Below are 13,313 nucleotides of genomic sequence, written 5' to 3' on the forward strand. Positions count from 1 at the left end.
GGTGCCGTCTGACACCCGCCACATTGACTCTACCCTTGCTGCCAGCGGCCCGTCACCCCAACTGCTTTGAGCTGCTCTGTTCTTCCCGGAGTCTGCGGGTAGCTCATGTTACAGATGGCTGTGGCTCCCATTGGGTGCAGTCACCGCTCTGTTTTCAATTTAAAGGGCCAAGCGCGCCAATGTTGACATCACATTTAGCGCCAAATTCAAACCCCCTCCCACTTAAAGAAGTCTCTGGGCAGTTTTTGTTCCTGTTGAACTACCTGAATACTTTCCTGTGTTCTGATCCGGTCCATCTGATGATTCTTCTTGCCTATCTCTTTGCTACTGCTCTAGTTACTCCTGGTTCTGAATTTTTACTACTCTTCTGATCTTATTCTGCCCGTTCCCTGGTATATCATTACCCCCTTCTTTTGACCCGTTTCTGTCAGCTACGCTCCAGTACGCATCATGGCAACCAGTCCTACGGTCTGTCTTAGTATCCACCAACACTTAGATAAAAGGGTTGTGCAACCAATGTGTGTGTGTGGGTTGGTTGTGGAGTCCGTGTAGGTGGGTGTATGTGGTGTCTGGTAAGAATGAGTCCCAATTATTTTTAAACTGTATATTCCGGTTTTAGAGGCACTGTGCTCCCAGTAACAAACAGGTATGCAATAGGTAAGAAGTGTGTTAGCAATATGGTGTATGTGACATACCTGCCTGTACATAGGAACTCAGGCAGAGGGCCGTGACCTGCATAATCGGCGCAGCAAAGTATAAACCCCCTTGCACGGTCCCTGGTGAAGGCAACCGATACATTAGAGTCCACAACTCTGTTCTGGATCCACACCAATCCTAATTGTATGGTCAGCATCCATACCATCCATGAGAGTTGTGACTCAAGTCCTGAGTAGCCCACTGGCGTTTTATCATGACCATGGCCTCTTTTCATTGCTGCAGAACAGCTGTAACTTCTTAACCCATTGCCTGTTCCCTGAAATATCTTTTTCATTACTTTGAAAACAACATTATTTTTCACTTTTTGCTAACCTAAACTTTGTACCATTTCAGACTATTTACTGGACTTGAATTGCTTATATTAGAAAAAAAAGTAGGAGTGTTCTAAACTTTTGACTGGTAGTGTACATTGTACTAGTTTATCATGATTAATCATTATTGAGTTTAGTTATGTAACCTACATTTTGTTAGGGCAGCATGTCTATTTCAGAGGCAAGAACATGCACTTCTGCAAGGAACCTAATTGTTGAAATACACCCATCAGCCATAACATTTAAACCACCTGCCTAATATTGTGTAGGTCCCCCTCGTGCCGCCAACACATCTCTCAAAACATGGCAAGGCATGGACTCCACAAGACCTCTGAAGATCTGGCAGCAAGACAGTAGCAGATCTTTTAAGTCCTATAAGTTGCGATGTGGGGCCTCCATGGCTCGGACTTGTTTTCCCAGCACATCCCACAGATGCTCGATCGGATTGAGATCTGGGGAAACTGGAGTCAACAGATTTCTTTGTCATGTTCCACAAACCATTCCTGACCAATATTTGCAGTGTGTTAGGATGCATTATCCTGCTGAAACTTCAAGAACTGACTGTTCACTTGCTGCCTAATATATCCCACCCCTTGACAGGAGCCACTGTAACAAAATGTGTTATGGCTGCTGGGTGTAAGTGATTCTACATTTTGTTTTGCATTCCGTACCTTTATGTCTATATTATATATTTCTGTGTGATTATTGTAGACTGAAACTGCATATTTAAAGCAAAGTTATGCTTTGCCTTCCAGGTGGCAGAGTCTATGATAGTACAAAGCTTCTTGGCAGTAGTAGAAACATTTCAATGACACCAAACAACACTGGAAAAAAGACATTTTCAGGTACACATTATAATTCTTGGGATTGGGCAAATGTGTAAAATTGCTGTTTTGTATGATATTTGCCAAAATGCAGACATGTGCAATATCTCCCCTCGTTCTGCCACATTAGGGGCCAGCCTGCCATGGAGGTATAACCTTGCCCCCAAGTTAACGTGGCCAAGTTAGGCGGCAGAAGAGCATGGCATTCACATGGTTGACTTAGTATTTGGGCTACACAGATCTCTTGTACAAGGAGAATTCAAACTATACTGCTAATGTAGTACGTGACATTTTATGTGGCAACACTTATTTTACTTTTGATATTAAGTTATTTTGTTTTTTCACCATAGTTTCTTCAACACCACTTCCTCCTGCAAGACCAACCTCCATACATAGAAGAGTTCAGACTGGCAATGTAACGGCGAGACCACGTGTTACAGGTATATTGTATTGCCAATGTTGGAGCAAGTGATTGAGTAAACAGGCCCTCATTAATTACACAAATTAATACTATAGGGTATCGCAGAAATTGCATTTAAAAGCTTAATATAAAATGCACAGTTTTATATATCTGTGCAGATACAGTCAACTCCTACTTCCAGCAGTGCTTTAATTTCTGTGGTATAGTCAAGGTATAGTAAAATGACGCCATTGTACATGGATTTATTATAATTAATTTTGTTAGAAGTCATTGTAATTTCCATGTCCTGACAGTACATTCACCACCTCTTTTAACTGTAAGGCCAACCTCCATCCACATGAGATCTCAACCTACCAATGTGACAGGTAGACCAGGGAGCACAGGTATATTAGTGCTGTGCCTTACGGAATTATAATATCTAACTTTAATAACATGCAGGATAAATATTATTATAGACAATACTAAATATTTTAAGAGCATTAATTTATATTAACCAATACCTGTTACTCTTTTACAAAACAGGCACTGATGATCTTACGTGGTGTGTTATATAACTTAAATTCCTCTAACAAATTACCCCAATAAATCATACATGAATTAGTGTCCAGCTCTATAGATTTGCTGAACTAAATAATATGTTTGTCAAAATGTTTAAAACACAGTTATCACTATAATAATAAATGTTTTAATATTTTCCCTGTACTTGCTGCTAGAAGCAACTTATGTTGTCTCTCCTTGTACTAAATTGTCTGAATTTAGCTGTCAGTGACAGTTCCCACCTCTATTCATAATTGTTGAGATCTGGGGGTAAATTTACTATTGGTCGATTTGCAGGTCGATTTGAGGAGTTATTTAGCACTTCTCAAATCGACTCAAATCGAATGTTTGAAAACCAGTGATTTTTTCAAATTTACTAATATTCGATTTGAAGGTCGATTTGGCAAAAAAATTCGATTTGAGTCGGTTTTGAAGAGTGATTTGCAGTTCGATTTGACATGTTCATGTCCAAATCGAACGGCAAATCACCCTTCAAAACGAACTGCAAATCCCCGACACACGAACTGCTTCATGTTTTTACTTTCAGCAATAGCAGTTCGTTGTCACACAGATACATGCAGACATCAGTGAGATGCCTGCATGTATCTGGCTGTAAAAAGTGTGTAAATAGTTAAATTTAAAAAAAAAAAAGTGAGGTCCCCCCCCCCTAAATCAGAACCAGCCCCGGACTGCTGAAACCCAGTTCTGGTTGACTAAGTACAGGGAAAAAATGACGTAGGGTCTCCCTGTACTTAGTACAACCAGTACTGGGCTATGGGAAGCAGGGCTGGTCCTGGATTTACAGGGAAAAAATTGCGTAGGGTTCCCCTGTAAGATCCAGAAAAAGCCCTGGACCCTTTCTAATAGGGGACTGATGCCACAGCCAGGGGAGCACTATCACCGCGCCCCCCAGCCGCAGCATCAGCCCTGACCGATCAGCCCAGGCCAGGGATCCCTGGGGAGTTGGAGACCTCTCCAAAAAAAGGGGTCTCCCTCTCCAGGGCACCCCTAGCCTGGGCGGTGGGTGGTGGGTTGATTGTGTAGGTGTTGTGTTAAAATAGATAAAAGTAAACATTGTCTTTCCAGTAGAACTGCAGGTCCCAGCAAGCTTCCCCCGCATGCTGGTACTTGGAGAACCACAAGTACCAGCATGCGGGGCATTAAGGGCCCACTGGGACTTGTAGTTCACCTGTAAAGAAATGTTGCAAGAAACACACACACCTTACAAAGTATAACTTTAATACGTACAAAGTATATTTTTACTTAGTATTAAGTCATATAAACATAAAAGACATGTGGAAAGGTTACAGAACAACAACTTTGTTTCTGTTCTATTCTGAATGCTTATGCACTTATTGTTTGTTATACACATCAAATATTGTGTTTATCCTATGCCATTACCTTGTAATTTAATGACTTGTACTATTGAGAACAAGTACACGTTTTTCAAGATTGCAAAATCTACATTCATGTCCCAGTCCTTTTACAGAATCAGCCTTTACATGACTAAATTATTGTGTAAGTGTAGTCCTTTCATTCTGCTTTAAGATTATGGCCATGTATTAGTTATCTTTGGCAGAGATATTGTAGAGGAAGGATACTAACTGACATTAAGCAAAATTGTACTTGTTTGTATATTGTCTCTAACACATCCTTTTTTAGTGTTTTACTTATTCTTTTCCCTAATAACAAAATAAGTGTTATGTAGTAACAATAGACTTATACCTCATTGGACCTGCAAACTTGAGAATCCTCTGATCACACAGTATTCAGACCCATCCTTTGGGTTCAGTATATTATGTTGGCAGTGACCATGTCGGCATTCATAATGTCGACATGGTTATAATGTTGACAGCGAACATGTTGACATGTTCATGATGCCGACATTCAGCATGTCGAAACTAATGAAATGTTGATATGGTCATAATGTCAACAATCTATTTGTGCAGTATCCCTATCCCCTAAACCTATGTTGATTTTTCATATGTCGACATTTTGTCCTTCACAATATTTTACAGGTGCTGACATTTATGATGTCGACATTTTAACCATGTTGATAATCATAACTGTCAACATTCTGGTGTCAACATTATGAATGTCAACATAGTGACCGTAGACTTTATGGGGGGAATTCAATTCAACGCTATTTGAATAGCCCCGGGAGGTAGCTCCCGGAGCTATTCAATACAGCGAACTGATAAGTCAGAGAATGCCGGTTCTCGCAATTTAACATGGGTGTTTAGGTGCGAGAGCCGGCATTCTCTGACTAAAGTGCCAAGCGCGCAGCTGTTACCACCACGCTAAGCAGTAAAACAGCTGCGCGCCCGGCACTTTTGTCAGATTTCTCCTCGCATCCCCAGGGGGGTGCGAGAAGAAATCCTTAGCCCGCCCAAACAGCGCGGTGTATTGAATAGCCAGGGAGCTCCCTCCCGCGGCTATTCAACATCGCTTTGAATTGAATTCCCCCCTGTGACTGCATACCCATCCTTAAGGTGTATAGTCTTTATATTTAATTTATGCTGTCTGCCTAAACTCATAAAAGTGAATACAACTAAACTGAAATGTTAGGGGGAGTGACAAAGGGATGAAAGATTCCTATTTAAAGGGAAAATAACTATTGTTATCATGGAAATTTCTTTATACAACATGGTGCCACAAAAGTTGGGAGATAATAAGCAGAACCCTCAGTGTACAAAGGCTCATTACCACTTTATTTGATAAATGTCCTGGTGGTAAAAAGCGCAGCATTGCCCTTCATAAAAAACTACAGCCAGAACTATTCCAGTTTATCACATGTGTTTTGCCCCTCTTGGTGCTAAATTATAGCTAGACTATTTATAGCTGGCGGAAATAACACTTCTCTGTTCACAAGTAAAGAATATTTAATTTCTCTCCAATTTGCTCAGATTAGGTCATGTCTGTAAGCTGTTTCATTTGACTTCAAACCTTTGTAAACCAGCTTAAGGTTCTATCTACAGAACGTAGAATTATTGTTTACTATTCAGGAACACATTTTTTATGACTTAGCCATGTGCCTGTTTCTTTAACAAGGAGATACCCTGATACCACGTGCTCCTTCAACTGCCAGGCTCAACCTTACTCCTATATCTATAGAGACTCCAGGGAAGCAGCCAACTTTGCCTGCTCCAGAGGATGATCAAGGTATGAAGGAGAGCTTCTGTAACGCGGAGCTGTAAGAGTGGACCTTTCACCTCCTGTGTATTTACATTAGAGACGTGTCCAGTTAGAGTTGAGTTGAAATGGTGCCATGTGCTATGTTTCTGTCTAGAACACGGGTCACATGCCACATACACGTTCTACTTCTCACGTGGTGTGACAGCAACATAGCTACAGAACCATTACACCATAGATCATTGTCTAATGTACCTTTAATCAGAAACTTTTGGTGACAGGTCCACTTTACAGTATGCTATTTAAGGCTTTTAGCATTGCCACGCTTTGCAATTCTGTTTAGTTTTCTAGCATTTTTTAATACTCTATTCTTATGAATAACAATACCACCACCATCATCTTGATTCAGTCTAATCAGAAGAGTACATTTGCAGATGACAATATAACTTTAATTGAGAACTACATTTATCTTATGAAACTTTCAAGATCAATAAATCCCGAACAGCAATCTCAAAACTGCAGGCAGGACACCTGGAACCTTCATTGTGTGGATGAACAGTGGCAAACTATTGTAATTTGCCTTTAATATCCAAGATTAAGTAACAGTTTAAAGTGTAGCTACCAGTAGTAGATGCACATTGAAATGCAGCATTTTTGCACTTCTTCTTTCAGGGAGTACTGAGAATTGAAGGAATCGTCTATGCTTTATGTCCTAAAATGTCCAGTAGCGGAGTGGCATGTGCAGGATTGTGGAAACAGAACAGTGTATGTTTTCCAGGTCACCTCACAGAATCACAAGTTAAATCATTAGTACTACCTGTGGATCTCTTACACTGTGTATCAGACAGTAATGAATACACCTCTGCTGCAGCAAGGCTATGTGAAAGATATGCACAAGCTTGCCGTACACCAGACCAACTTTCCTCCAACCATCCAACTAGTTGGTTGGTTGGAATGAAAATCCGGTAATGTATGAGAGCAGGGGCAAAAAAAAGATTGTATTTACAATACTCATCAATAAAATTGTTGTGGCATTTATTGTGTTTTCCACACAAATGTACAATTCTGCTAGCAGATTCAAACCCTTCCCACATTCAGTGGAGGGGAAAAGTACTAATTATTTCTGTATTTCAATAGCACTTATGTGCTCTTCTCAATGTCATTGCTTTCTTATCATACTCGCTTCACTGCAGATATCCTGTACTTCCCTTCCAATATGCCTCTCTCCATCCCACTATCTAGCATTGATCCTTATTCTTCTTCACATCTCTATTCACCACAGACTACCCGCTCTCACTTCTCTTCAACTTTCATCTTACTGGCATTCACATCTCTGCCACCAGGTCTATCCTCCTAGGCCCTACAATCTCCACTGCCTAAAAGTATATTATATATATATATATATATATATATATATATATATGTATATATATATATATATATATATATACATAAGAAAACTATTTTCCAAGATAAAATTAGAGAGCACTCACCAGGGCTTCTGCCAAGACGTACAATTTTTTACTCACGTTGCAGATACAAACATGGTTGATGTTTCGATCACAATAAGTGACCTTCTTCAAGACACAAAACCACAAAGAGGACGAGACTGCAGTATACCCCCCGGTGCAACTTAGCCCCCTTAAATACCTGTAGAATCCTGTTGCATGGAACACCACAGGAAGTGACAACACCAATTAGTCAAAACTTTAAGCAATTCATATAACAATCAATATAGCATATTCAGACTGATTGATAACAATTTAAATAGTGTATTGTACACTCACTAACTTATAGTGGCAGCCAAAGAGAAGTTCAAGAATATTATCCTCTACCACTTGTTTATTCACAGCCAGTGCTGAAAAAGTACATAAACCGTAAACGCACAGCAAAAAGTCCGGCCGTTACAACACAGGGGTCCAAAGCAGTGGCGTCACAAGGGGGGTGCGGGCCACCCCTAGGTGTCACCCGCCAAGATGTGATACCAAGGTGCAGATTCCCCCTCAGTGACAAGAGCTGGAAGTGCAGCACTCGGCTCCGGACACTATGAGGGAGCAGGCACTGCACACAGGGCAGTCCGCACCTCTGGCAACACCTCCCTACCCCAGTAATAAGCATGGGGGTTTGGGCTATGAGCCCACGCCCCTTCCTGTGTAGTAATGCCTCTTGCCCGGAAGCCACGCTTCCACACCGGGTGACACCGCGGGACGGACGCCACTGCTACAAAGCAAGATCAATTACTTGCATCCCATGGATATTCCATGCATTCCACGGGTCAATAGAGAGAGCAGCCGTCCCCTCCGTTCTCCACTGCCAGCAATTGCCAAATTCCGGTCCACGATTACACCATGGAATGCAAGCAGGAAGAGCCAGCTCCGAAGTTGAATGCAAACAGGAAGTCATTCCACTTCGTCATACCTTAGTCCCATGATCCACCATAATAATCTTACACCACAGTGCAGGTATATACTGTATAATGATATATAACAATACTTAAACTACTAAGGATATTGAATTAGAACCTCTATACACTCCTGCCAATACCTTCTAATATCTTGCCTATAAACCTCTAAGGATGACGCTATTTTGCGTACGCAGTCATATAGTAAATAAAGACTCCAGACCTTGAACCTGTGGTTCCAAAGCACAATGTGATATTTCAAGTAAAAGTACAGTCAGTTACACGCTATGATCTAAGTACAATTTAGCGCAAAGAATTATACAGACCCAAGTACAGTTATACATATGCAGCACTCTGGACCAGATGTAGGCATCAGCAAGAAACCCCCGTCTATTAGCATTCAGCAAGAAGACTCAGATTGGGGTCACAACACACACGTTTATACTCTCACAGAAACAGACAACACAATAGAGAGGCTTGTCGCTGATGCCATTGGTTCCCAAGGAGGATGCATCTGTTGCAGAGCATTTAACAGGTTGATTCAAATAGACACAGTCCAGCCTCTAACAACTGGTTGTCTCTAGTTTCCTGCCTCATGCACATCCTAACAGTTGGTCATATAATGTACATTTTGGTGTTTTAAGTCTCTGCGGTCCATAAGTTGAGAATGCATGTTGCGATCTTCACACTGACGATACCAGAATGCTGTTGAAAGAGTGAAGATCAGTATAATATCAAACATGACTTACTTATCATGTATTAAACCTTAACTACCAAATAACCTTTATTTCACAGCAATTATAATAAATGAACAAACTTGAATCTTATACTTTAAAGCTTATGAGACCTGTTATGTGAATATGTACTGTGTAAGTATTTGGGGTTTGATATAAAGACGCTAGTTAACTTGGGGCAGATGCGTGCGCATGAAGCTAACAAACAGTTTTCATACAGGATCTTATGCATTCGCTAATATGCGACTAGTTAACAGCGCAATTGTGCGTATTTATGTGTGTATGAGAAATGGTGTAAGATGCAATTGCATGATGCTAATAGTAACATCGCCGTATGTACTTAAGTGTGAGTTTAGCTAAAATGGCGCTGGGCGGCCATTCGCAAAATGGCGTTTTGCGATCTGATTTACAAGATGGCGTCTTGCGGCCAGTCGCAAGATGGCATCGTTACGACCTAATTTTAAGCTGGTCTTGTCTCAGCCAATTATCCAGCTTCGACAGTCCATCCTTTGATAGCGAACAACATGCTATCACAATCTGATTTTAAAAATTAATTTAGGCTTACATTTATATATTATTTAGTGTTATTATGGGATGGCACAAGGTGGTTTTTAAACCATCAATAATGTGTCTCTGAGTGGGGACATAAAACTACTATTATACGCACACCGCAGATCTTGGAAGATCATGTGAAAGGTGTGGGGATACACCAGTCCTATAAAGGCAGTCTTGAAGGGGAATTTGAGACTTTACATTATCTGAGGTGTTTTAAAAATAACATTTCAATAATACATTCTATGCATGTCTAAATATAATACATTAAATGATAGTATTTCCTAGTTCAGGGTTGTAATGCAGTTTCTATATTTACCTCAGTATTCATATTGCCATTACTGACCACCATCATAATTTCGTTCTTTCGTTTTACTCTATTTTTACATTTTCCACACTTCAACACAATAGGAACACACCGGACACATAGGCCAATTATTATGATAACAATCAGTATAAGGATCAAGAATTTGCCTATGCTGGTGATCACTTCCTGGACCCATTCCCCTAGGCCTGAGAACCATTTCACTGGGTTCAACCATGAGACCCATCCTTCTATCTTCTCCCCTACTTCAGCCACTGAAGCATTATGGTTCTTACGAAACTCCCATTTTAGCTGCAGAATTTCATCCATCTTCCGGTCTATCACCTCCTTGGGAGTCGCTGGTATCATTGGTGACATAGGTGCAACATTTTACTCCAAATTGGGTGGCCACAGTTACGCAGTACCCTCCAGTAACAGCAGTTAAATAATTTAACACTAGCCTGTGTTGCACCAGTTCTTTCTTGTACGCTTACAATTCTCTCCCTGTATACCTGAATGTGTCATCATACATCTCGGTGATATTATCTATCAATTTAGCAAGTTCCTGAATATATCTAAAATTTAATGTATCCCGAGCGATCCTGGTGGGATCCAGTGTGACTAAAACTTGGAAGCCAGTTGTCTCACTAATTAACTGAGTGGCTTTATACACGTAACCAGGTATCATATTTCGTTTGCCTCTGTGTTCATACTGCGTGTGAAGATATGGTGATAGTGTGTTTTTATGGATACCGAGCATTTCAACATGTGTGAGGGTCATAACTTCTGGGACTACTCTTCCCAGGTAACACAAACCTTTGGAACTCGGGGAGAGCCACTTATAATATAAAATACACATTATCGGGGAGAACATAAGGAATAGTATGCATCATTATCATTAAACACATTTCCCTTGCAAACAATCCTATCTCAGTGTCTTCCATCTGGTACATGCAAGTCTCTGGTTGTATTATTTTAGCACAGTAACCATCTGGTACCTTACCAATAATTTCTTTGGTGTACCGGTACCTAAAATGTTTCCTACTAGATTTAATTGAGCGTAACAGATCATGGTTTATGGACTCATTATCAGCTCTCTGGGAGAAGGTCATAGTCTGATTATTCCCTGTCACTTCCCAACTCCCAGGTTTATTGGGGTTGGTTATGTTTAAACACAAAAGTGATCTATACTTGGAATTGATAGAGTTTGAATTGAGGTGGTTTGGATAAGAGGAATTTTCCATCCAATGTTTTCCCTTTTTGGAATTCTAAAATTTCCGTGATATTCAGCGGAAATGGCACCAACCCTACATTATGCTGTCCCTATGGCACATGTGAACACACCCAGCAATCAGTTTGGTTTAACACTTTGCCTACCATGCTATGATAATCCTCTAAAGGATACCCACCCCAATACGGGTTATATTTAGGCTGGCACCGTTGAATACAGTTCTCATCAACTAGGGACCCACAAAGTTCACAAATACAGGAATCTTCAGACGATAAACCTCCACACCGTCCCCGAGTATCCAGAATTATAGCTCTCTTAACAATAACACTACTAAGATTGGTCAGGCACTCCCCTGATTGGCATTGCACTCCTCCTGACTCCACTCCATCAGCACTGCCATCAGCTCCCATCTCCTCAATTGGTCCCCCATCACAGAAACCGGCTATCCCCGAGCCAATCAAAATGGTGAAAACTCTGGAAAAGAATATGAAAATGAACACAGCAGGCCAGTCCCATTGTCACAACAAAGACCTGCAAATTTCTTTTAGTTCAGGTATCTCACTACAACCTTTTCAATCCTCCCGGAACAAGCTCGCGATAGACAGGTCCACGTTATCAGCCTTGTCTCCGACTTGTTTCTCCACCGGTTGATTGACCTTTTTGCAATGAGTAGAATGGACCCAGGTATCTCTCTCAGCCACCTTCAAAGATGTAGTACTTGTCAGCAGCACCTGGTACAGACCTTCCCACCGATCAGTTAAACAACCTGAACGCAACAAATTTCTGATCATAACATATTCTCCTGGTTCAACATCATGACAGTTAGTTTCAGGCATATCATTGGACAACAATTTCAGTTTCTGCTGCTGTTGTTTTAACTGCTTACTCATTGATATAAGATACCTTACAGTTACCTCGTTGTTACCCTTCAAGTCTTCCTATGGACTTGTAATCAAATGAGGTTGTCTACCGAACAGTATTTCAAATGGGGACAGATTTAGAGGGGGTCTAGGAGTGGTCCTTATACTATGTAGAACCAATGTTAACGCTTCTGGCCATCCTAGTCCAGTCTCTGCCATGATTTTACTTAACTTATTTTTAATAGTCCCGTTCATCCTCTCTACCTTGGCGCTGGCTTGCGGTCGGTAGGGAGTGTGAAGTCGACTATTAATACCCATCAGCTTACACATATTTTGAAAAACATCACCTGTGAAATGAGTACCCCTGTCACTCTCGATGATTTTAGGGATACCGTACCTGCATACAAATTCCTGAACTATTTTCTTGGCAGTAAACGCAGCAGTATTAGTGGCCGCTGGGTAGGCCTCAACCCAGTTGGAAAATACGTCAGTGCACACTAACACATACTTAAGGTTCCTGCAGGGTGGTAATTGGATGAAATCAATTTGTATTACCTGGAAAGGTCCATCAGTCGGTGGAATGTTCGGTAGGGATCGCTTTCCCTATGTTCTTCCTCAAGCAGGTCAGACAGGAAATTGCTCTCTTTTCTGCTTGGGAAGAAAAACCTGGTGCGCACAAGTATGCCCTCACCAATTTACACATACCTTGTTTTCCCAGATGAGTCAGACCATGCCTGCTGCCCATTTTGCAGCTACATCGGCTCTGTTGCTGCCCTGTGACACCGGATCATTCTCACATGTATGGGCTTTACACTTAATTACTGCCACCGCTTTGGGCAGTTGGATTGCTTCTAAAAGATGTTTTATGTTTTCGGGAATGTGCAACTGGTGTGCCTGCTGCTGTCATAAAATTTCTCAGACGCCATAGAGCCCCGAAATCGTGCACCACCCCGAACGCATACCTAGAGTCAGTGTAAATGTTAGCAGACTTGCCTGCTGCCAATTCACACGCTCTTGTTAGTGCTACTAACTCTGCCACCTGGGCTGAGTGAGGAGGACCAAGAGGTTTAGCTTCTATGATGTCTGTGTCATTTACAAAAGCATAACCTGTACATAACTCACCTGTGTCTGTTTGTCTATGACAACTCCCATCCGTGTAAAAAGTCACATCTACATTCTCTAAAGGTGTGTCACGTATGTCAGGTCTAGCAGTAAGGTCTGATTTAGATATTCCATACAATCATGTGCATCATTATGTCCGCTGAACTCACCTCCCGCCAGCAACTCGT

General features: G+C 41.2%; 1 protein-coding gene across 8 annotated transcripts in view; it reads left to right on the top strand.

Annotated features, from left to right (window-relative positions):
- ABI3BP (ABI family member 3 binding protein) overlaps positions 1-13,313 on the top strand; it is a 515,514-nt gene that overhangs the window by 399,878 nt on the left and 102,323 nt on the right. For 7 of the 8 annotated variants that reach the window (XM_088481142.1, XM_088481144.1, XM_088481146.1 and 4 more), the window contains 3 exons: positions 1,784-1,873; positions 2,203-2,292; positions 5,862-5,972. In XM_088481142.1, the coding sequence (XP_088337268.1) occupies positions 1,784-1,873; positions 2,203-2,292; positions 5,862-5,972 (291 nt within the window). The remainder of the gene's footprint in view (positions 1-1,783; positions 1,874-2,202; positions 2,293-5,861; positions 5,973-13,313) is intronic. The other variant, XM_088481145.1, reaches the window with a different exon arrangement.

The sequence above is a fragment of the Taudactylus pleione genome, unplaced genomic scaffold, assembly GCF_031769625.1.
Source record: "Taudactylus pleione unplaced genomic scaffold, aTauple2 ptg000265l, whole genome shotgun sequence".
Taxonomy (NCBI): domain Eukaryota; kingdom Metazoa; phylum Chordata; class Amphibia; order Anura; family Myobatrachidae; genus Taudactylus; species Taudactylus pleione.